This window comes from Papio anubis, chromosome 8 (genome assembly GCF_008728515.1).
Source record: "Papio anubis isolate 15944 chromosome 8, Panubis1.0, whole genome shotgun sequence".
Lineage (NCBI taxonomy): Eukaryota > Metazoa > Chordata > Mammalia > Primates > Cercopithecidae > Papio > Papio anubis.
In genome coordinates, this window is record NC_044983.1 from 95199295 (window position 1) to 95224990 (window position 25696).

Genomic DNA, 25696 nt, shown 5'->3' on the forward strand with positions numbered 1-25696 from the left:
TTTTGTTGGTTTCTCTCTTAAGAATGTAGTTCCTTTCCTAATGAATTATATGCATCTAATTGCCAGAGATATTTAGATGTTTTTTAACAGTAGACCAAACATTACAAATGTTCCATTGATGATGCATGTGGGAAGAAGTGTTACAAATGTTTTTCTCCCACTTAATTTTCCTGTGTGAACTAAATCCAAACATATCTGAATTTTCATAATTCAAAGAAAATATCTGTGCCAACATTCTGAGAACAAATAGCTGCCAAGCAAAACCTGACAGCATATTCCTTGGTGGTATCCAGTCCTTAAAAGCTGTGTACACAGAGTGAGCAGCTATCTAAAGCTGAGCTCATATGCAAATGTGAACATTCCTCACTTAAAATTACATTGTGTACATTAAAACTTTCTCTAGAGTCTATGAAATGTTCAGGAAAAATATAGCTGAGCTTGATCTTAAGTACCTTGCCTCATTATTTTTTTTTTTGTCATTTCCAGCTACTAGTCTGTCCAAAGAAAACAACTTTCTTATTTCTTTTAGTTTTGTGTGTACCCTGAGCTTGATTCCCAGTTGCTGCTATAAAAAACTGAAGTCGTTCCAAACACTGCTATTTTTCTTTTTTTCTCTGTTACTAATATTTAAACATCAAAGATATTCTGGTACTTTTATGTTGTAGAGTGTATATAAGACCATATTTTCCCTAAAGGTATTTGCTATCCAGGGGATGTGTGTGTGTGTGTGTGTGTATGCACACACGTGTGTTTTCTTAGCTGTTAGCCTTTTTTAGAAGTCACCTAACTGATAGCCTTTTCCTATCACAAGATCACTGGCTGTGTGTGGAGGAAGAACTGGAGTGAGGCCGTATTAACAGCAGGGAGATGAGTTAGGAGATTTTTTAAAATAATGTATTCAGATTTTTCTTTTAAAAAAGCCCTATCTTAACATCAAAAACGTATGCTGTGATGACCTTGGGAATTTTTTAAATTTAAGCATGTTATCAGGACTCCTCCTAAGGCTGAAACTAAAAAATAACCTGCTTCCACCAAGACATTTAATATTATGGCAATTTCCATGTAAATCTTTAATGTATTTATTATTAGGGCCTTTTATGATAGTGTTACAGGATGTTTTCAAAGTTTTATTCTGTCTACTAATTGGGAGTTTTTCATGAGATTACCTTTGGTTAGCTCTGTTAAAAAATTATATGTGATGTGAAAGAAAACTTTAAATTGTTTGCATATGATATAAATACATTTTTCTTAAAATATCAGTTTTCGGCCAGGTGCTATAAAAAGCTCACACCTGTAATCCCAGCACTTTGAGAGGCTGAGGCAGGCAGATCATGAGGTCAAGAGATCAAGACCAGCCTGGCCAACATGGTGAAACCCCACCTGTACTAAAAATACAAAAATTAGCCGGGTGTGGTGGCACGCCTGTAGTCCCAGCTACTCGGGAGGCTGAGGCAGGAGAATCGCTTGAACCCGGGAGGTGGAGGTTGCAGTGAACCGAGATCGCATCACTGCACTCCAGCCTGGTGACAGAGCGAGACTCAGAAAAAAAAAAGTCAGATTTCTATCCTTATACTTACAAATCATAGAACATTGTTTTCATTTAAACCTGTTTCCTAAAAAACTACTAATTATTGTATATATATTTTGGAATACTCATGTAGTTAAACTGATCTTCTCAGCTGCAGTTAGTGGGTAAGAGTAGAAATAGGACATATCTGACCCCAAAATAAATCCAAATATGACCAGACATGGCAATGCTACATGAATAAATATAAATATGTGTCAGGAGACTCAATTGGTAAATGTTACAGTAAGTACATAACAAAAAAAATAGAACAAATGCATCATATCTTACATTTAAAATGTTGAAGGTATTTCTAATTTGATATATCTGATCTCATAAGGAGAGTATATTAAATGAATTGCATCTTCAAACTGCTATTTTGTTCTTCATCAAAAGAAAAAAGTAAGGTATGGCAATTTATGGTTAAAAAAAAAAATTTTAACTTTAATTACTGTCTAGCCATAAGAAGGAATAAACTATCAGCGAATACCAAGGTTCTTTGATCTCACACTTCAACCTTTTTGTCCTCCAGATGAATGAAATGATCTTTTCTCAAATGTTCAGCAGGCCTTTTACCATTTGATAGGACAATTATTTTTAAGAAGGTTTAAAATGTGATCTGAAAAACCACATTGACTCTATGTGGCATATTTGCTATTCTTAGCCTGGTGGAATAAGTTGGAAGTGGATGAATAATGCAGGTTAGAAAGAAAACAGATGCGAAATATTACAAATGGAAAGGTTTTCCAGCAATGAGACTTTCATTTTAGGACTAGGTTTTTGTTGGCACGTTTGGCAATATGACGATTATTGTTTTTCTCTCCAGCTGTTACACATCTGTATTGAAGGTTGGGGCAACTGGCGTTGGTCAGAGCCTTTCAGTGTGGACCATGCCGGGACTTTTATTAGAACAATTCAGTACAGGGGTCGAACTGCTTCTCTCATCATCAAGGTTCAGCGACTCAATGGAGTACAAAAACAGGTAAGTTTCTTTGTGTTCCTGACCCAGACACCTCTTCATTATTCAGTGTAATGAAGAAGAAACTTAAATGAAAATAATTAATAATTTTCTAAAAATCACAGTGGTTATACCTAGTTATATCTGCTACTAGCATGCATGTGAGCATTTAATAAATGCTTATCTATGATCCTGACAATGATGATGGCTTCAAACCCTTTGTCCCACTTCTTTTACAAGAGCTGCTAACGAGCAGTAAAATTTACTGATTTTAGTTTCACCTCTTCTCCCTGTCACCACCTACCTTCTGGTGGAGGTGCTAATGAGCTGTGAAATAGCCAAAAGTCCTTTATTGAGAAGGAAAAGCAGCAAAGAGTAGTGGGAACCCTGGATAATCCACCAGCGGATAACCAAGAGTTGGTTCTCACACGTGAGAATGATCTGTAAGGAAGTGCTGTGATACTCTCCCATGACAGAGTGGGCCTGGGTCTCCAGCAAGCTTTTCTTTTCCTAGGAGTTAATATTAACTGCAGTAAAAATTCACTGCAGCCTAACTCTTGGCATATAAAACCTCAGCTCTCAGCACATATTTTTACGTATTTTATAAAACTTCCTTTTGGCTGTTTTTGAAGTTCTAAGACTGCAAAGGGAAAAAAGTATCTGACACTTTCTTTGTGTTCTTGAGATGTGAAAATGTGGTTTCTAAAAGATGTTTTTCAAGCATGGAGCATATGACGAGTAGAAAGAAAAAAAGGAAGTATTAAAATCTGAAAACTGGCTTCACTGCACACATAATAACTGGATTTGTCGTTAGAATTTCAACATATACATTTACATCTGGATTGTAACAGTCTATCCAGAGCTTTTGTGGGACATGATAGAAACAGCACTTAGTCCCTGGAAAAGGGGAGCTTCCCCTATGGAGCAGCAGGGGCTATTCTGTTGCTGCATGCCAAGGAGGAAGCAGGAAGCTACTAGCGAGATGAACAGTAGGACCCACACCATATGCATTCTTGGTCTGCACCTAATCAAGGCGCTGGACTTGATGATCTTATTATTGTGGGCCACAGAAATAAAAAGAGAACTCAACTCTAGCAGAGGAGTCTCAGAAAAGAAGCATGGAAGACTCCCCAATTAACTGAGCATTCCTCAGAATATTTATTGATTGCCTAAAGTGGAACAAAGTAAAATGGAAAACACCAAGTATGTGAAACAATCTTTGCTTTTAAATTGCAATTTTATGTAAGCCCAACAATGTATAAAACTGACAGTAAGTGTAAAGGGAATTTAGAGGTTTCAGTGAGAAGATACGACTTCAGCTGGGCTTTGGAAAATATGTAGAATTTGGATTAAGAGAGAGCATTCCAAGTAGACAGTATAGCATAAACGAAGAGACAAATATGGGACAAATGAGTCTTACTGAAGGATTCCTGCGGGGACCAGCCTACTAGTGTGAGCATTGAGCCAAAGAGAACAAGAAGTGTCACTAACTCCCATCTGCGCTCAGAACACTCTTACATGAATTTGCTCTCAATGAATATCTGCCCAGTAAGTATGTACTAGTTTTCTGATTCTGTCACTCATGGTCTTTCAAGAATGTCTTATCCACCTTCCCATTCAGTAGTATGTCTGAGAAAAGGTCATCCAGCCTCTTTGAATAGTTCAGATGACAAGAGGCTCATTCTCTCACACAGCAGCCCTTTCTGTTGGCTACCACCAGCTAAGTTTTCTTCCTAATTTTGAACCAAAAATCTTTCACCATTCCACCACCTTTCCCTAGAACTATGAGGCATATACAACAAGCACAAAACTTGTTGTGAGGACTCCACAAGTCACCTCTCCTCTACATTATAGCCCTTCAAAAACATAAGGGAAGCTATCGTGTTTCCCCTTGGTTTTCTTCTCTCTAGGCCTTCTCAAATTTGAGAGTGTATCCGAATCCCCTGGAGGGCTTGTTAAAACACAGTTTGCTGGCTCCCAACCCCAGAGTTTCAGATTGGGTGTGGCCTGTAATTTGCATTTCTAACAAGTTCCCAGGTGCTGCTGATGCTGCTGGTCCAGGGACCACAATTTGACTACCATAGCTCCAGTCTAAACTTTCCCAGGTGGTTCAGCTCTTTTTAGTGTGGCTGCTAGAACGTTTATCAATTACTGAAATGGCAGGGTCCCTCCATAGAGAAATGGTTTTAATGGTATGTCCTTGTAGTCAAGATCATAGGCAATTTGGCTGTATCCGCTTGCTAGCTGTGTGATCTTCAGCAAGTCATTTAAACTCTTTGTGAATCAATTTCCTCATCTGTAAAATGGGGATAGTAATAGTGCCTTCCTCAGGAAGTTAGTGTGAGGATTAACTGAGTTTGTGTATGTAAAATGCTTACAACATGCCTGCCCTCCTGCCATAGCCCAGTGTACCATACTTAAAATTATTCTAATGAAATGTTATCGGGCATGAGTAACACTAGTTGGACATCTTTGTGTTACAACAGTAGTGACTCATTCTTGTATAGATACTATATATTTTCAAGAAACAATGTTAAATTTCAGGGATAAATTAATATATACAGTGTTCTTGCACAAAATATTATACACGTTGCAACAGTATACCTACCAAATGTCATAAAAGTTGGTTATTTGAAAAATACATTTCTAAAAATGTCTGACAGTTTTACCTCTCCCCTGCCCCCTTACTCAGATACACACACCCACAAGCAAAAATGTTAAATGTCTTTTTCAATTGGATTTAATTTTTGCTGTCAGGGTAGTTTAGCGTTCAGATTTGCTCTAGTTAAAGTACATCAGAGACATAGGATTTCCTCAATTGGCAAGGTTAGGAAGGAAGAAGGGAACCAAGCTTCAGAAGAGCTTTGTGGATTCTTGCCTCCCTCACATCTTGGCTTCTTTCCTTCTACCCCCACCTGGGCCTGAAAATTTGCAATAAACTGCAGCTGCCTAATTACTAGGCCCATTTGAGGAAGTGAGTGTGTGCAGATCCCTGATGGACCTTAACGCCCCCTGGATAATGGAGAATTGGCTAAAGCTCTTTTTTAACATTGATGCTGGGTTATCTGTGCTCTGCATTTTCTTATACCCCTCTCATTTTCCCCAATTGAATGAAAATTGACCACAGAAAATTTTGTGGGAACTTTGTATGTTCTACAGCCACTCATGTACACATATTTGCTTCCATGTTTCCCATCCTTTTGTTGAAGAAACCTTTACTACTCTAAAATCTCAAATGTACATATGTATGTATGTATAATGGTGTCTTTATACACATACTTTTAATCATGGTTAAGATATCATTTTCCAATGCATCTGGTGCTCTGGAGTTATTCTTTAATATCACTGTTCTTCTTGGCACTGATCTAATAAGAGTTCTGAAACCTGCTAAGTAAAATCATATGTGGAAATCTTCAATACACATCTTTGTGGCTTTGAGGAAGGAGGGAAATTAGTGTGAAACCTGGAAATGTGTATTAAAGAGAAAATGTGCATTTAAAAAAATTAAGTAGCTGTCTTCAACTGATAAATTAATCTTGAAATTCTAACCATAATTTTCAAAATAAAGGCATTGTAAGTTTGCCACTTTGAAGAAAAGCAGATATAGCTCTCCTGAACCTAACCCTGGAACAGCCGTGAAGGCACACTACTCCACTGAGTGACCATTTTTGGATTTTCCTTCATCTAAAGTAGCCTTCCCTCCCTGGCCACTTTTAAGAATTTTCTTTTTATCAAATTTGAAAGCCTATTTAACAGGCTTTTTAGTTGAAAATGAGACTATAAAAACCCACCAAGAGGATCTTTGTCTTGGATAAACCAAGTGAGTCCCAGATGGTTGTGGAGATTCTGTGGTTTCTATGAGAGACAGCAAAATTCTCTTCTAAATCTCCAGGGGTCCAAAGGTTCTGAAGCAAGAGCCATGTGCATATATTGCCAGGCTTGGACACATCAAGAATAACAGAGTTAAATACTGCTTCAGAGTTTTCAAATGTTTTTCAAGTTAGGCAATGCTATGGCATCATAAGACTTACCATGAGTGTCTAGTAACCCCTAGCATATGCTAAAGAAAAGTTTGCTTCCTAATTTAGGATCATAGTTCAGTTGACTTTTATGGTTTGTTATTGTGAAAGCATAGTTTTAAAAGATTATAATGACTAGAGTATCTAAGGGAAATATAACAGTTAAGCACAGCTTGGTTTTACAGATGTGCTCCTTCTAAAGAAAATTCAAATAAGCAGATAGTTGAGAAATAAATGTTTGAGAAAAAGCTAAACCTCACCATTCAAATAATGCAAATTAAAACAACAATGACATTTAATTTTTGGTTCCTCAATCTAGCAGGTTTCTTTTGATTAAATAACAGTTCATCCCAGTGTAGTGGCTCATGCCTGTGATCCCAGCACTTTGGGAGGCTGAGGCAGGAGAATCACTTGAGCCCAGGGGTTCAAGACCAGCCTGGTCAACCTAGCAAGACCCTATCTCTGCAAAAAATAAAATAAATTAGCCAGGCATGGTGGCATGTGCCTGTAGTCCAACCTACTTAGGAGGCTGAGGCAAGAAGATCCCTTGAGTCCAGGAGTTCAAGGCTGCAGTGAGCTGAAATCTTGCCACTGCATTCCACCCTGGGTGACAGAGCGAGACCCCCACCTAGAAATAGTTATAATAGTTCATTTATAAATAGTTATTCATATTTATTTTTGTAAATAATAGTTCATTAAAATTGATGGTTACAGAGAAGTCTTAATGACATAGGAAAATGTATCAATTAGGATGCTTTCAGTTTGAAGTTACAAAATATGCTTTTTAATCTTCATAGCAAATTAATGAGGCAGATACTATTCTATTTTATGTTTACTGTTTCACATAACAAGGAGGAAGAAGGCTGGTTCAGTATTGGCTAACTAAGCAACCCAGTGTTGTATTTGCTTCTCTGTCATCCTCTTAGATTTGCCTGCCTGGTCTCAGATGGCAGTAAAAGCTGTATACATCCTCTGATAACAGCTTCTGTGACAGAAAAGAAGGGCTTCCCTTCTCAACCTGTCTCCCTTATTATCAAGGAGTAATATCTTTCCTAGAGCCTTTTACCCGTCTTCCCTTCTCATATTATTGGCCAATCCAGAGTTCCACATTTACCCTAATCAATGGCAAAAGGAGAATGGAATTAACAGGATTGGCTTGTACCAATCATGATACAGCCACTGGGGACCAAGGGAGGTGTCTACCTTCCCTGAGTACTTTGCTGCCTTTTGCTAACTAACCAAATCAAATCAAGTGAGGGTTTTTCATAATAAGAGGAAAGGATAGAACAGCTATTGGGAAGGGAAGAAATGGTGTCTTTATAACATAACTGTTATAAAGAGCAGCCCTTATTTTCTTTTTTATGGTTTCTAACTTTTCTTAATGAGTAGATATTAATTTTATGACAGACAATCAGGGTGACGATCAACAAACTCTGGGCCAGACTTACTGGGTAACACCAAGCAAGTTATTAAATATCTCTGTTAAATTTTCTGTCTGTTAAGATGGGGAGTCATAGTAGCACCTAGTTTGTAAGGCTGCTCTGAGAATGTGTTCTCCAGAAAAACAGCACTAATGAGGGGGTGTATGTGTGCACACCTATGCACGCACACATGTACGTGCATGGGTGTGTGGAAAAAGAATGATTTATTATAAATTGACTCGTGATTATGAAACATGTGACATAATCTTAGAGAAGTCCCAAGATCTGCAGTCAGCAAGCTGCAGACCCAGGAGAGCCAATGTGTAGCTCCCATCTGAGTGCAAAGGCCAGAGAACCAGGTGAGCCAACAGTGTAAGTTCCAGTCCAAAGTCTGGCAGGTACAAGACCCAAGAAGAGCTGACACTTCATTCCAAGTCTAAAGGCCAGAAAAGACCAGTGCCTTAGCTCAAGCAGTCAGGCAAAATGAATTTCCTCTTAGCCTTTTCCTTCGATTAGGTCTTCATTTGGTTAGATGATGCCCACCCATGTTGGGGAAGATGATCTGCTTTACTCAGTCTACCAATTCAAATGTTCATCTCACTCAGAAACACCCTCACACACACACCTAGAATATTTGACTAAATGTCTGCTCATACCATGACCCAGTCAAGTTGACATACTAAAATTAAACATCATATGCTTAGACTTATACATATACTCTGTGTGTGTGTGTGTGTGTGTGTTATTATAATCTGGAAAAATATTACAAATAGGAAATTCAGTATATGAAAGTCCTATTTTCTCCAGTCATGGTGAATATTCATATTACAGAAGGATTTGCTTTCTGAAAAAAAATTCACCACCATATTAAATTTTGCATTATCTTTTCAATTTCAACCAATTTAAGAAAACATTTGTTGTTTTTTGTAGAGACAGGGTCTTGCTCTGTCACCCAGGATGGAGTACAGTGGTGCAGTTATAATTCACTGCAGCCTTGAACTCCTGGGCTCAAGTGGTATTCCTGCCTCAGCCTTCCAAGTAGCTGTGACTACAGGCATACACCACCATACCTTGCTGATTTTTAAATTTTTTGTTTAGATGGGATCTTGCCATGTTTCCCAGGCTGGTCTCGAACTCCTAACCTTGGCTTCACAAACGACTGGGATAACAGGCATAAGCCATCATACCAGGCCCCCGTTTGTTTGTTTGTTTGCTGTTTGTTTTTGAGACGGAGTTTCACTCTTGTTGCCCAGGCTGGAGTGCAATGCGTGATCTCGGCTCACCACAACCTCTGCCTCCCAGGTTCAAGCAATTATCCTGCCTCAGCCTCCCGAGTAGCTGGGATTACAGGCATGTGCCACCACGCCCAGCTAATTTTGTATTTTTAGTAGAGACAGGGTTTCTCCATGTTGGTCAGGCTGGTCTCGAACTCTCGACCTCAGGTGGTCCACCTGCCTTGACCTCCCAAAGTGCTGGGATTACAGGTGTGAGCCACCACACCTGGCCAAGGCCCCCATTTCTTAATACCTACTATGAACTATACTCTTACCTGGGTGTAAAGTTGAATAACCCATAGGTTTAGTGGATAATTCTGTGTGTTTATAAAGATAAAACTTACACAGTTTAGGCTGGGCACAGTAGCTCATGCTTGTAATCCCAGCATTTTGGAAGGCTGGGGTGTGAAGATTACTTGAGCTCAGGAGTTTGAGACCAGCCTAGGCAACACTGTGAAACCCCATCCTACAAAAAAACAGAAATGTTAGCCAGATGGGGTGGTGCATTCCCTGTAGACCCAGCTACTCTGGAGGCTGAGTTGGGAGGATTGTTTGAGCCTGGTAGGTTGAGATTGCAGTGAGCTGTGATCATGCCACTGCACTCCAGCCTGGGTGAAAGAGCAAGATCCTGTCTAAAAAAACGAAATAAATAAACTGAAAAAAAATTTTTAAAATTAGATATTGGCATTAAAGATTATTTGTATTATCTGTTTGTACAGAGATTTCTTACTAGATAAGAGTGCAATAAACCCTTGAAAATCAACTTCAAGGAATGGATTGATCACAGTTGCCCTCTCAATTACCAGAGCTAAATGATTTTCAATTCCCAGTCTTTTCCTTTTGTACATCACTTGACAAGATTCACTGCCACCTCCTGGGCAGGCACTTCTCTTATGGCTTCAGCAAAACTACTGTCCCCGATTCACCTCTATTCTCCTTCACCCCTTCTTCTCTGGCCCCATTTTCTAGCTCCTCACCCTGAGTCTGCCCCTGGAGTATTGGTCAGTTTCTGGGTTTGAGCTTCTACCCTCTCTTTCAGGTAAACTATCTTCTGTTCATGCATGTTTGCAAGGTTTTCCTTTCACAAATCATTATCTCCACCGCCACATTGTCTCTGGCCAGCACCTGACCAGCATTTCAATTGAGTACTGGACTCCATGGAGGAGTCTGTCCTTTAAATAGCAAACTCAACATGGCCAAAGCAAAATTTCTTCTTGACTTCAAGTCTTTTTTCCTTCTTGTACTGTTTAAGCTAATTACTTCATTTTCTTTCCATTAACATCAACATAGTTTATTTTGTTTGATCGATAACATATTTCCAGTTAATGAAGTCTGAATTGATAAAGACTTATATACTTACTGTCTTTTAGATTATCATCTGTGGAAGACAGATCATCTGTAGTTACTTGTCTCAAAGCATAGAACTAAAAGTCGTTCAGCATTACATTGGTCAAGATGGACAAGCTGTAGTTCGGGAACATTTTGACTGCCTCACAGCCAAACAGAAACTGCCTTCATATATACTAGAAAACAATGAACTGACAGAGCTGTGTGTGAAGGCCAAAGGAGATGAAGACTGGTCAAGAGATGTGCGCCTGGAATCCAAAGCCCCTGAATACAGCATTGTCATTCAGGTTTGAAAAGAACTTCAATCTAGAGTAGAGCAGCTTTAACATTGAAATTTTCTCAAAATGTTCTTTACTTGTATAGCACTTAATTTATTAAAAAGTGATATATAAAAAAGGGGGGAGAAAGGCTTTGAATAGTACTTCTCAAACTGTTTACTCCCCATCCCACAACAATACATTTGTATCAGTTCCAGTAGTTCTTACAGCCAAGACTCTGTCCCTCCCAGATGCAAGTGATATCTTGAAAAAGATCCTGCTGCCCCAGGGTTAGGGGTGGGGTGGGACTGGGGGTGGTATCCGTCTCACTTAAGGATTTTTGTGATGGTCTGTTACTTTATCTCTTCCTCAGTCTTTACCATCATCACTTTCATTCCCATAAAGGATAAATTCTCTTTCATTTTGCCAGTCAGTCTTATATCTCTCCTTATGCAATCTCTTTGTCTTCATGGAAACAGTCGGCCCCGTCGACTCACTGCACATTTGCTTTATGCCATAATGAAGTCTGTTTTTGCTTAGTTTCTTTTAAATAATGGCTTTTTCTCTATAACTTTAAACTCTTTTTAATCTTCCAAACTGATATATCTGTGCCTTATTTTGATTAATTAGTAAACTGCTTAGTACTCAATAGGACCCGTTTCTATTTCATGTGCAGGTGCCATCTTCAAACAGTTCCATTATTTATGTCTGGTGCACAGTTTTGACTTTAGAACCCAACTCTCAAGTGCAACAACGAATGGTGAGTGCTTTCCCAATCCTAAAATATGGTATATGACTCTGACCTTTCCTGTTCTGAAATAAATTAAGGTCAGAGTGACCTAGGGAAGAGATTTATTGCAAGTTTGTTTCAGCATCAAACAGCTGGAATACTGCAACAAAGCAAATATGAAAGTTGTTCTGTCCTTTTATTTTTATAGATTGTGTTCAGCCCTCTTTTTATCATGAAGAGTCATCTTCCAGACCCCATTATCATACATTTGGAGAAAAGGAGTCTGGGATTGAGTGAAACACAAATTATTCCAGGAAAAGGGCAGGAAAAACCACTGCAAAACATAGAACCTGACCTTGTACATCACCTGACATTCCAAGCAAGGTACTAGAAAAATCCTTCCCTACATTTTCCTAAGAGAAATTAAGTAGAAAAGTAACCTTGCACTGGGTGGGGAGGGTAGGAGGTGGGTGGGAAGATGGGGTGGAGGGAGTTTTTTGTATGATTTCTTATCTTATGAGAATGTTATTTTAAAATTGCCCTGCCTAGTGACCTCTTATTCTCATCTGTAGTTTTACATAAAAATCAGCCTTTCTCATTAAGCATAGATATAATCAAGAGGAATCATCAGAAATTTTAATTTCGATTTCATTGACACATGACTTCTGTAGTGAAAGAAGATGTGAATAGAGATCAACACCCAGGAATTGAGGGGTGGGGGAAGAAAGAGGAAAAGCCAGGGCCCAGATCATCCACACACTGTCCCATAAATGGACTCTATCTACCAAAAAGGTGTTGGTCTGTAATACATTTGTAGTTAGATATTTTTCAATAAATTGTAGACCACTTTAGAAATCTGATATTTATTCTTGGTTTTTCTTTCAATTTCCTAGAGAAGAATATGATCCTTCAGATTGTGCAGTTCCCATCTCAACATCCCTCATTAAGCAAATAGCCACTAAGGTACACCCTAGAGGCACAGTTAATCAGATCCTTGACGAATTCTATGGGCCAGAAAAGTCGCTTCAACCCATATGGCCCTATAATAAGAAGGATTCTGACAGGTAACATTCTTCAGTGATCTTTTTCTACAAAAATTTCTCAATATTAACAAATGATCATTCACAAAAATATTAAATACCATAAGTGGTGTGTGCATGTATGTGTCAGATTCTTACCTTTTATCATCTAGTAGGTGTATTTTGTAGATTTCTTTATTCATGATCTAGATCATAATTGCATGAAAAGTTGCTTTCTCCTGCATGCAAATTTAGCATTGAAAGATTCTGGTATGAGGAGGTATCATGCAGGAACATGGTGTGTTTGGAATCTTTAAACATATTTCACAAATATTAAAGTTATCATATTTCATTGAGTCTCTTGAATATGGTGTTTGGAACAGGAATGAACAGCTAAGTCAGTGGGATAGCCCAATGCGAGTGAAGCTGTCAATCTGGAAGCCATATGTTAGAACTTTGTTGATAGAACTTCTGCCCTGGGCCCTGCTTATCAATGAGTCCAAATGGGACCTCTGGCTATTTGAAGGAGAGAACATTGTTCTACAGGTTCCTGCTGGCAAAATTATTATTCCTCCTAATTTTCAGGTACTAAACTTTTTTAATTAATATGAATTCTTATCTCTCAACAAGTAGATTTTATTGTAAAGTTGTGTTTATGATCTTCACAGAATGAATCAGTTGTGAAAAATTCTTCTTAGATGCATATGTAAGAGGTATGGAATGGTCTTTGAATATTCAAGGACTTTTCTGATGTCTTTTTTTTTAAAAAAAAAACCATCAACACTATTGGTGCTTGAGTTACCATTAAATTTGATAACTTGGATTAGTTACATTCTCATTCCATTGGCATAGGATATTTGACAAGTATTCGGGCTGGTCTATCAGTATATATTAAGGAAATATAGCCATCATGTGTGCTTATCCATACCCTAGGTATTCTTTGCTGTTCTTCAGGAAGTTCTCTGCAGTCTGCAAGATACTGAGGATTTCAGAGCAACTGTTTTTGTCAGGGCCCCTTTTCCTTTATAAGTGGACTTGGATGTTCATAATTATGGCTGTCTACCCAGTTGTTGATTATAACAATATGGAATGATTACTGACACAGAGAGAAACCTAATTGCGAACCAAAATATCACAGGAAGATTTTATATGCTGTCACAAAACCTTCTTCATAAGGCTAGTCTGTTTCAAGAAGACACACAAATCTATAAAAAAAAAAAAAAAAATAGAGTAAAAGGAACTCCTAAATACAATGTCTTTCTGATAGAGAACAATTTCAGAATCCTTTTTTGAGCTCCAGGTCATAAACATCTTTATTCAATTGCATTTTTTCTTTTTTTGTAAAATCAGATGATGTTACCTTATGGAATTGGAATGTTGACCTATGTGGACCTAATGTTAGATATTATTCTCTTGTCAAATGAGATGAAACCTTCAGTTTTTAAAGCCTTTGGTATTTACAGGGTAGTCACTGTTTGGGTTTGGTTTTCCCCTCCCTCCCGTAAATATGAATTCCATTGTGAGTACAAAAATAAAAATACATTGGGAGCCAAAATAAAATGTACGTTGCCATTACAAACACACACACACACACACACACACACACACACACAAACCATGGAGGGATATTTGGTAGCCTTAGTAGACCTATTATATAATATTTTTAAAACAGCCTGAGGATTGAAGTAAAAAATATCAAAGTTAAGAAAATTACTTTATAATTGAGGCATTATTTTTCCAGGAAGCTTTTCAAATTGGAATATACTGGACAAATACAAACACTGTGCACAAGTCAGTAGCAATTAAACTGGTCCATAACCTGACATCTCCAAAGTGGAAAGATGGAGGTAATGGCGAAGTTGTGACATTGGATGAAGAAGCATTTGTTGATACTGAAGTAAGACTTGGTGCTTTTCCAGGACATCAGAAGGTAAGATCAAAGTCTGTGTGGCTGGGAGGAAATAGCATGCCATCCCCTTAACCTGTTTAAAATGAATCTGCCTTTTTCTTTTTAATACCTTTTTCATATTACTTGTTCTAAACAATTTGTAATAGTAAAACATTTGATTTCTTAACTTCTTAGACCTCTCTGTTTTACAGTGCTTTTTTTTCTTTACCAGTGATAAAAGTTGTGTCACATAATTTATCCAATAATTGTTCTATTTCAGAATACTCAGCAGTCACTTGATTTATAGTATGTGGGGAGAAAATGAACTTACTCCAAAATATCCACAAATTGTACTTGGCCTCCTTCTTTAGAGCAGAAAGTAGAGTCACTAACATTCTGAGCATAGAGTGAAAGGACAAAGGCTCCTCCTGCAGCAAAGGTTATATTTCTGGAAAGGACATCCTGAGCAAAATTATGTGGATCAATTCTAAATCTCCCCTAGAACCATGGTTATAAGAGGAAGTTATATTCTTGAACAGTGGACTGGTGTCCATGTTTTAGAGATAGATACAAAAAAGTAAGTTATTTAAATATAAATGGTATGTGCTTTTCAGCATAAATCTAAAGTCTATTAAAACCAACTAGCTGAATAATATAACTAATCACATCACTTATGAAAGTACAATATCACAGTGTACCGTGCAGAAGTTTTATGCTGTACTTCTAATATCATCATTATTTTAGCTGTCCCAAATTAGAAAAAGAGGGGATACTTCATCAAAGTAGTAGAATTCAGAATGACTTTTTTCAGGGGAGAAGTTATATTTTTGACAGGTGTCTTTGAAAAGTCTTTTGAGAAAAGTTAGGGTCATTTGGTGACTTTTAAAAAAATAAATTTCCCTGATACAAAGAAATTGATCTTTCTTCAGCATTCAAGGCTGGTATCCATTTCCTCAGAGTTGTCTGGGCAACACATGTTTATACTCTGACAGCCAAAGTACTGTAACATGGGTGTAAATGGCAAAGAGCTGTAAGCATGAATCACCCAAAGTTGAATAGTTGTAAGTTGAGAACTACCATCAAAACCTGGAAAAAATGTTATAATATTCAGTCAACACCCAATATCTCTAGCACCTAACAAAGTAGCCACAACAAGTGTTGAATAAATGTTTGTGAATCAATGAATGTACTGTTGGAAAACATATTGATGTCTCATTATGCTTTGGTAGTGACTCAGGACCTCTTTATACTCTTTTTAGTCTCAGGACCCCTTTATATTCTTAAAAATTATTGATTACCCCCAAAGACCTTTTGTTTCTGTGGGTTATATCAATATTGACCAGATTAGAAATTAAAACAGAAACTTTTAAAACACAAGAATATACAAAGATATATTCCATTAGCTATCACAGTAATAACATCATATGTTATGTACCTCTGGAAAACTCCACTGTATGTTCATGAGAGAATTCAATTGTAAAAGATTAATAGCATCTTACTATTATTATACAAATAGTTTTGACCATGGGACCCCATGCCCAGAGATCCCCTGTGGGTCCCCAGACCACCCTTTGAAAACCAGTGTTCTGATATTATTAACTAGATGGGTATGTTTAAGCAAGAAACATCTTCTCTGTGCATCAGTTCCTTGCATAACATGGTAAGGTAATGAAATGATACATGTAGTGGTTAAGAGCAGCACCACAGAGCCAGACTGCATGGGTTCCAACCCCCTAGTTAGACCCTATTCATCTTTGTGACTTTGGGGAAGTTACTTAACCTCTTTGTGCCTCACTTTCCTCTTCTGTAAAATGGGGTTAATAATAGTAACTCCACCATGTAGGTACTGTGAGAATTTTTTGAGTTAATATGTATACAGCACTTGAAACTAGTAGAACACAATATTGCAATATATGAAGGTCAATCCTTATTGTCTTCGTTGTCATTACTGAAGTTTTTAGAACTCTCCTTGGTTCATCATAGTCATTAGCGAGGTAGCTGCTGGGAGACCATAAGGAGGAGGAGGAGGAGGAGGGAGGCTGGGTGGAATTCTGCCAAGATGAGTGGCATTTATTTACATATATCTGCTTTCTAAATAAACACTTTATGATGTTATTGGTCAAACAAGCGGAAAACAAGTCTTTTATCTGTCACTACATAACAGCAGCAAAAGTAACGGGGTTGCTAAAGCACCATGTTGTAGACTGAATACCAACAGGAGCCAGAACATTTCTGAGACTGAAAGGGATACCATTAAATATTCTGGGGAAAAAAAACGGTAAAATTGGTACTGTCCTGGAAGACAATTAGATAAAATAACCTTTTAGGAGTACTCAAGAGATTTTAATATGCCTTACAGTATTGTCAAAATTACTTTTTTCTCAATTATCTTGTAGTTATGTCAGTTCTGCATTTCCTCCACGGTACAGCAAGGTATACAAATTATTCAGATTGAAGACAAGACTACAATAATCAACAATACACCATATCAAATATTTTATAAACCACAGCTATCTGTCTCCAGTCCCCTTTCTGGAAAGGAGGTAAGCAAATAATAACATGATTCTTTTGTCTAAGTTTTGATAAAGAAACAATAAATAGGATCAACTTCTCTTTAACCTACAGCAAATGAAAAGCTAACCCTGAATGTAGGTAAAGAAAAATTCACTTATTTTTGTTGTACTTAAAACCATGAATGTCATGGTCACTGCTTCCAAGGTAATTAATGAGCAGAAATCCTACCAAGAAGGAGGCCCTGACACACTGCTGGGTTAGTCCTGCCTGTGCCCCATCTGCACAGAGGCTCCAGCCCAGTCCTCTAGCATGCTCACTAGACTCCTACAAGCAGACACATAGTCCTGAGGACTGGTTCCTGGGTCACATGGAAAAGCACATCTGTCTCACAGGCTGCAGTGCCTGGGGGAGACATGCAGGCAAAAGGCTAGGGCCTAACTGAGCCGTGGATCTGCGAACAGTGAGCTCTGTGGTTTTGAGGAGAATAAATGTAGAAATGTACTAGCTCATTTATGTTAACATCTTGATGGCAGAATATATGGAAAATAAATCTAAATTTCAGTTATTTGTACAGTTAAAATGAATAGTTATATTTTGAGAGGAGAGTTTGTTTTTTCTCTCTCTCCATTGCATCTTAGATGTTTTCCTTTTTTTTTTTTTTTTTTTTTTAATTATACTTTAAGTTCTGGGATACATGTGTAGAACATGCAGGTTTGTTACATAGGTATACATGTACCATGGTGGTTTGCTGCACCCATCAACCCGACATCTACATTAGGTATTTCTCCCTTCCCTTTCCCCCCGCTCCCTGACAGACCCTGGTGTGTTATGTCCCCCTCCCTGTGCCCATGTGTTCTGATTGTTCAACTCCCACTTATGAGCAAGAACATGCGGTGTTTAGTTTTCTGTTCCTGTGTTAGTTTGCTGAGAATGATGGTTTTCAGCTTCATCCATATCCCTGCAAAGGACATGAACTCATTCTCTTTTATGGCTGCATAGTGTTCTGTGCTGTATATGTGCCACATTTTCTTTATCCAGTCTATCACTGATGGGCATTTAGGTTGGTTCCAAGTCTTTGCTATTGTGAATAGTGCTGCAATAAACACACATGTGCATGTGTATTTATAGCAGAATGATTTATAATCCTTTGGGTATATACCCAGTAATGGGATTGCTGAGTCAAATGGTTTTTCTAGTTCTAGATCCTTGAGGAATTGCCACAGTGTGTTCCAATGGTTGAACTAATTTACACTCCCACCAACAGTGTAAAAGTGTTCCTATTTCTCCACATCCTCTCCAGCATCTGTTGTTTCCTGATTTTTTAATGACTGCCATTCTAACTGATGTGAGATGGTATCTCATTGTGGTTTTGATTTGCATTTCTCTAATGACCAGTGATGATAAGCTTTTATTCATGTTTGTTGACCACGTAAATGTCTTCTTTTGAGAAGTGTCTGTTCATATCCTTTGCCCACTTTCTGATGGGGTTGTTTGTTTTTTTCTTGTAGATTTGTTTATGTTCCTTGTAGATTCTGGATATTAGCACTTTGTCAGATGGATATATTGCAAGAATTTTTCTCCCATTCTGTAGGTTGCCTGTTCACTCTGATGATAGTTTCTTTTGCTGTGCAGACACTCTTTAGTTTAATTAGATCCCATTTGTCAATTTTGGCTTTTGTTGCCATTGCTTTTGGTGTTTTAGTCATGAAGTCTTTGCCCATGACTATGTCCTGAATGGTATTGCCTAGGTTTTCTTCTAGGGTTTTTATGGTTTTAGGTCTTAGTTTAAATCTTTAATCCATCTTGAGTTAATTTTTGTATAAGGTGTAAGAAAGGGATCCAGTTTCAGTTTTCTGCATATGGCTAGCAAGTTTTCCCAACACCATTTATTAAATAGGGAATCCTTTCCCCCTTGCTTGTTAAAGATCAGATGGTCAAAGATCAAATGGTTGTAGATGTGTGGTGTTATTTCTGAGGCCTCTGTTCTGTTCCATTGTTCTATATATCTGTTTTGGTACCAGTACCATGCTGTTTTGGTTACTGTAGCCTTGCAATATAGTTTGAAGTCAGCGTGATGCTCCCAGCTTTGTTCTTTTTGCTTAGAATTGTCTTGGCAATGCGGGCTCTTTTTTGGTTCCATATGAAGTTTAAAGTAGTTTTTTCTAATTCTGTGATGAAAGTCAGTGGTAGCTTAATGGGTATAGCATTGAATCTATAAATTACTTTGGGCAGTATGGTCATTTTCACAATATTGATTCTTCCTATGCATAAGCATGGAATGTTTTTCCATTTGTATGTGTCCTCTTTTATTTTGTTGAGCAGTGGCATGTAGTTCTCCTTGAAGAGGTTCTTCAGATCCCTTGTAAGTTGGATTCCTAGGTATTTTATTCTCTTTGTAGCAATTGTGAATGGGAGTTCACTCATGATTTGGCTCTCTGTTTGTCTGTTAATGGCGTATAGGAATGCTTCTGATTTTTGCACATTGATTTTGTATCCTGAGACTTTGCTGAAGTTGCTTATCAGCTTAAGGAGATTTGGGCTGAGACGATGGGGTTTTCTAAATATACAATCATGCCATCTGCAATGACTTCCTCTTTTCCTATTTGAATACCCTTTATTTCTTTCTCTTTCCTGATTCACCTAACCAGAACTTCCAATACTATGTTGAATAGGAGTGCTGAGAGGGGGCATCCTTGTCTTGTGATGGTTTTCAAAGGGAACGCTTCCAGCTTTTGCCCATTCAGTATGATACTGACTGTGGATTTGTCATGAATAGCTCTTACTATTTTGAGATATGTTCCACCAATACCTAGTTTATTGAGTGTTTTTAGCATGAAGGGTGTTGAATTTTATCAAAGGCCTTTTTTGCATCTATTGAGATAACTGTGGTTTTGGTCATTGGTTCTTTTTATGTGATGGATTACATTTATTGATTTGTGTGTGTTGAACCAGTCTTGCCTCGCAGGGATGAAGCTGACTTGATCTTGGTGGATAAGATTTTTAATGTGCTGCTGGATTCGGTTGGCCAGTATTTTATTGAGGATTTTCGCATCAATGTTCATCAGGGATATTGGCCTGAAATTTTCTTTTTTTGTGGTGTCTCTGCCAGGTTTTGGTATCAGGATGATGCTGGCCTCATGAAATGAGTTAGGTAGGAGTCCCTCTTTTTCTATTGTTTGGAATAGTTTCAGAAGGAATGATACTGCCTCCTCTTTGTACCTCTGGTAGAATTTGACTGTGAATACATACGGTCCTGGGCATTTTTTGTTGGTAGGCTATTAATTACTGTCTCTATTTCAGAACTTGTTATTGATCTATTCATGGATTTGACGTCTTCCTGGTTTAGTCTTAGGAGAGTGTATGTGCCCATGCATTCATCCATTTCTTCTAGATTTTCTAGTTTATTTGCATTGAGGTGTTTATAGTATTCTCTGATGGTAGTTTGTATTTCCGTGGGATCAGTGGTGATCTCCCCTTTATCGTTTTTTATTTTGTCTATTTGATTCTTCTCTCTTTCCTTTATTAGTCTGGCTAGCAGTCTTATCTATCTTGTTGATCTTTAAAAAAAAAAACAGCTCCTGGTTTCATTGATTTTTTTTTTAAGGGTTTTTTGTGTCTTTATCTCCTTCAGTTCTACTCTGATCTTAGTTATTTCTTGTCTTCTGCTAGCTTTTGAATTTGTTTGCTCTTGCTTCTCTAGTTCTATTAACTGTGATGTTAGGGTGTCGATTTTAGATCTTTCCCATTTTCTGATGTGGGAATTTAGTGCTATAAATTTCCCTCTTAACAGTGTTTTAGCTGTGTCCCCGAGATTCTGGTACATTGTGTCTTTGTTCTCACTGGTTTCAAAGAACTCATTTATTTCTGCCTTAATTTCGTTAGTTACCCAGTAATCATTCAGGAGCAGGTCCTTCAATTTCCATGTAGTTGTGTGGATTTTAGTGAGTTTCTTAATGCTGAGTTCTAATTTGATTGCACTGTGGTCTGAGAGACTGTTTGTTGTGATTTCTGTTCCTTTGCATTTGTTGAGTGTTTTCCTTCCAATTATGTGGTCAATTTTAGAATAAGTGCTAGGTGGTGCTGAGAAGAATGTATATTCTGTTGATTTGAGGTAGAGAGTGCTATAGATGTCTATTAGGTCTACTTGGTCCAGAGCTGAGTTCAAGTCCTGAATGTCCTTGTCAATTTTCTGTCTCATTAATCTGTCTAATATTGACAGTGGGTGTTAAAGTCTCCCACTATTATTATGTGGGAGTCTAAGTCTCTTTGTAGGTCTCTAAGAAGTTGGTTTATGAATCTGGGTGCTCTTGTATTGGGTGCATATATATTTAGGATAGTTAGCTCTACTTACATTGATCCCTTTACCATTATGTAATGCCCTTGTCTTTTTTGATCTTTGTTGGTTTAAATCTATTTTATCAGAGAGTAGGATTGCAACCCCTGCTTTAATTTTTTTTTTTTTTTTTTTTTCTTTCCATTGGCTTGGTAAATATTCCTCCATCCCTTTACTTTGAGCCTATGTGTGTCTTTGCACATGAGATGGGTCTCCTGAATACAGCACACTAATGGGTCTTGACTCGTTATCCAATTTGACTATTTATCCAATTCATTCTCTGTGCCTTTTAATTGGGGCATTTAGCCCATTTACATTTAAAGTTAATATTGTTATGTGTGAATTTGATCCTGTCGTTATGATGCTAGCTGTTTATTTTGCCCATTAGTTGGTGCAGTTTTTTCATAGTGTTGATGGTCTTTACATTTCGGTTTGTTTTTGCAGTGACTTGTACTGGTTTTTCCTTTCCATATTTAGTGCTTCCTTCAGGAGCTCTTGTAAGGCAGGCCTGGTAGTGACAAAATCCCTCAGCATTTGCTCATCTGTAAAAGATTTTATTTCTCTGTCACTTATGAAGCTTAGTTTGGCTGGATATAAAATTCTGGATTGAAACATTTTCTTTGAGAATGTTGAATACTGGCCCCCACTCTCTTCTGATTTGTAGGGTTTCTGCAGAGAGATCTGCTGTTAGTCTGATGGGCTTCCCTTTGTGGGTAACCTCATCTTTCCGTCTGGCTGCCCTTAACATTTTTTCCTTCATTTCAACCTTGGTGAATCTGACGATAATGTGTCTTGGGGTTGCTCTTCTTGAGGAGTATCTTTGTGGTGTTCTCTGTATTTCCTGAATTTGAATGTCGGCCTGTCTTGCTGGGTTGGGGAAGTTCTCCTGGATAATATCCTGAAGTGTGTTTTCCAACTTGGTTCCTTTCTCCCACGTCACTTTCAGGTACACCAATCAAATGTAGGTTTGGTCTTTTCACATAGTCCCATATTTCTTGGAGACTTTGTTTGTTCCTTTCATTCTTTTTTCTCTAATCTTGTCTTCATGCTTTATTTCATTAAGTTGATCTTCAATCTCTGATATCCTTTCTTCCACCTGATCAATTCGGTTGTTGATACTTGTGTATGCTTCTCAAAGTTCTCGTGCTGTGTTTTTCAGCTTCATCGGGTCATTTATGTTCTTCTCTAAATTGGTTATTCTAGTTAGCAATTCGTCTAACCTTTCATCAAGGTTCTTAACTTCCTTGCATTGGGTTAGAGCATGATCCTTTAGCTCAGAGGAGTTTGTTATTACCCACCTTCTGCAACCTACTTCTGTCATTTTGTCAAACTCATTCTCCATCCAGTTTTGTTCCCTTGCTGGTGAGGAGTTGTGATCCTTTGGAGGAGAAGAGTATTCTGGTTTTTGGAATTTTCAGCCTTTTTGTGCTGGTTTTTCCTCATCTTCATGGATTTATCTACCTTTGGTCTTTGATGCTGGTGACTTTCAGATGGAGTTTTTGTGTGGTTGTCCTTTTTGTTGATGTTGATGCTATTGCTTTCTGTTTATTGGTTTTCCTTCTAATAATCAGGCCCCTCTTCTGCAGTTCTGCTAGAGTTTGCTGGGGGTCCACCCCAGACCCTGTTTGCCTGGGTATCACCAGCAGAGGCTGCAGAACAGCAAGATTTCTGCCTGTTCCTTCCTCTGGAAGCTTTATCCAGAGGGGCACCCACCAGATGCCAGTTGGAGCTCTCCTGTATGAGGTGTCTGTTGACCCCTGCTGGGAGGTGTCTCCACATCAGGAGGCTCAGGGGTCAGGGACCCACTTGAGGAGGCTGTCTGTCCCTTAACAGAGCTTGATCACTGTGCTGGGAGATTCATTGCTCTCTTCAGAGCTGGCAGGCAGTAATGTTTAAGTCTGCTGAAGCTGCGCCCACATCTGCCCCTTCCCCCAGGTGCTCTGTTCCAGGGAGATGGGAGTTTGATCTATAAGCCCCTGACTAGGGCTGCTGCCTTTCTTTCAGAGATGCCCTGCCCAGTGAGGAGGAATCTAGAGAGGCAGTCTGGCCACAGTGGCTTTGCGGGGCTGTGGTGGGCTCTTCCCAGTCCGAACTTCCTGGAGGCTTTGTTTACACTGTGAGGGGAAACTGCCTACTCAATCCTCAGTAATGGTGGATTCCCCTCCCCCGACCAAGCTCGAGCATCCCAGGTCGACTCCAGACTGCTGTGCTGGCAGTGAGAATTTCAGGCCAGCGGATCTCAGCCTGCTGGGCTCTGTGGAGGTGGGATCCGCTAAGTAAGACCACTTGGCTCCATGGCTTCAGCCCCCTTTCCAGGGGAGTGAATGATTCTGTCTCGCTGGCGTTCGAGGCGCCACTGGTGTACAAAATGAAACTCCTGCAGCTAGCTCGGTATCTGCCCAAACAGCTGCCCAGTTTTGTGCTTGAAACCCAAGGCCCTTGTGGTATAGGCACCGGAGGGAATCTCCTGGTCTGTGGGTTGCAAAGACCCTGGGAAAAGCATAGTATCTGGGCTAGATAGCACCGTCCCTCACGGCACAGTCCCTTATGGCTTCCCTTGGCTAGGGGAGGGAGTTCCCTGATCCCTTGTGCTTCCCAGGTGAGGCGACTCCCCACCCTGCTTCTGCTCACCCTCCTTGGGCTGTACCCACTGTCTAACCAGTCCCAGTGAGATGAGCCACATACCTAAGTTGGAAATGCAGAAACCACCCACCTTCTGTGTTGATCTCGCTGGGAGCTGCAGACTGGAGCTGTTCCTATTCAGCCAACTTGCCCAGGAATCAGTTTTTTGTTTGTTTGTTTGTTTGTTTGTTTTTGAGATGGAGTCTCGCCCTGCCACCCAGGCTGGAGTATAATGGCACGATCTCAGCTCACTTCAACCTCTGCCTCCTGGGTTCAAGCGATTCTCCTGCCTCATCCTCATGAGTAGCTGGGATTACAGGTGTCTACCACCACTCCCTCTAATTTTTGTATTTTTAGTAGAAATGGGGTTTCACCATGTTGGCCAGGCTGGTCTCAAACTCCTGACCTCATGATCCACCTGCCTCAGCCTCCCAAATTGCTAGGATTACTGACATAAGCCACTGGCACCCAGCCGTAAGGAGAGGTTTTAAGAGAACTTAAAAACAGAAAATGTTAAGTGATATGTTATTGTTTTATGCTATTGAAACTGTCTTATAGGAAAGTATTATCTTTCTTTACCTTTGTCTGCCCTTTTACCTCCTACTTTCAGCTCCTAAAAATTATATTAAATTAATCAAATAGGATAAAAGTCTTATACTTTTAAGCTTATAATGCATTGTGCTAAAGTCAGCCCTCTGTCTCCGTAGGTTCCATAGCTATGGATTCCACGAAACATGGACCAAAAATATTCAGGAAAAAATAAACTAACAATACTACTATTTTAAAATACACATTTTAAAATACAATATAACAATTGTTTACATAGCATTTATATGTTATCAAGTATTACAAGTAATACAGAGATTACTTAAATTATACTGAAGGATGGCACGGTTATGTAGAAGTACTACGCCATTTTGTATAATGGACTTGAGCATCCATGGTGTTCTCACTGCTTCTAATTTTTTCATTAGGACATTCTCATGGGAACAGGATTCATAATATTCCCATGTCCCCAACCCAGCCTTTTTCTGAAAATACATAGTTATAGATGGTGTCTTAGAAGATGTGCTTTACGGGGCCGGGCGTGGTGGCTCACACCTATAATCCCAGCACTTTGGGAGGCTGACGTGGGTGGATCACTTGAGGTCAGGAGTTTGAGACCAGCCTGGCCAACATAGTGAAACCCCATCTCTACTAAAAATACAAAAATTAGCCGGGCGTGGTGGCATTGCCTGTCGTCCCTGCTACTTGGGAGACTGAGGCATGAGAATTGCTTGAACCCGGGAGGCAGAGGCTGCAGTGAGCCGAGATGGTGCCACTGTACTCCAGCCTGCGTGATGGAGTGAGACTGTCTCAAAAAAAAGAAAAGAAAAGAAGATATGCTTTTAAAAGTCTAATTCTGCTGTATTACTGTAGCTAATGTGCTCTCTGCATTTTTTTTTTTTTTCAGTATTTTCATGTTCCAGACAGTGCTACTTTTAGCATTTGCCCAGGTGGAGAGCAGCCTGCTATGAAATCCAGCTCCCTTCCTTGCTGGGACTTGATGCCTGCCATTAGTCAGTCAGTGCTGGATGCATCCCTGCTTCAGAAACAGATCATGCTGGGCTTCTCTCCTGCCCCAGGTGCTGACAGCTCACAGTGCTGGAGCCTGCCAGCTATAGTTAGACCAGAGTTTCCCAGACAGAGTGTGGCAGTACCCCTTGGGAATTTCCGGGAAAATGGATTCTGTACCAGGTATTTTATGTTT

At 39.0% G+C, this 25696-nt stretch overlaps 1 protein-coding gene across 1 annotated transcript in view; it reads left to right on the top strand.

Annotated features, from left to right (window-relative positions):
* VPS13B (vacuolar protein sorting 13 homolog B) overlaps window positions 1-25696 on the top strand; it is an 876795-nt gene that overhangs the window by 798797 nt on the left and 52302 nt on the right. Inside the window, exons 43-51 of the mRNA XM_031669315.1 lie at window positions 2391-2546; window positions 10607-10870; window positions 11517-11600; window positions 11779-11954; window positions 12464-12634; window positions 12973-13174; window positions 14331-14519; window positions 16874-17020; window positions 25400-25683. Coding sequence (XP_031525175.1) covers window positions 2391-2546; window positions 10607-10870; window positions 11517-11600; window positions 11779-11954; window positions 12464-12634; window positions 12973-13174; window positions 14331-14519; window positions 16874-17020; window positions 25400-25683 — 1673 coding nt within the window. The remainder of the gene's footprint in view (window positions 1-2390; window positions 2547-10606; window positions 10871-11516; window positions 11601-11778; window positions 11955-12463; window positions 12635-12972; window positions 13175-14330; window positions 14520-16873; window positions 17021-25399; window positions 25684-25696) is intronic.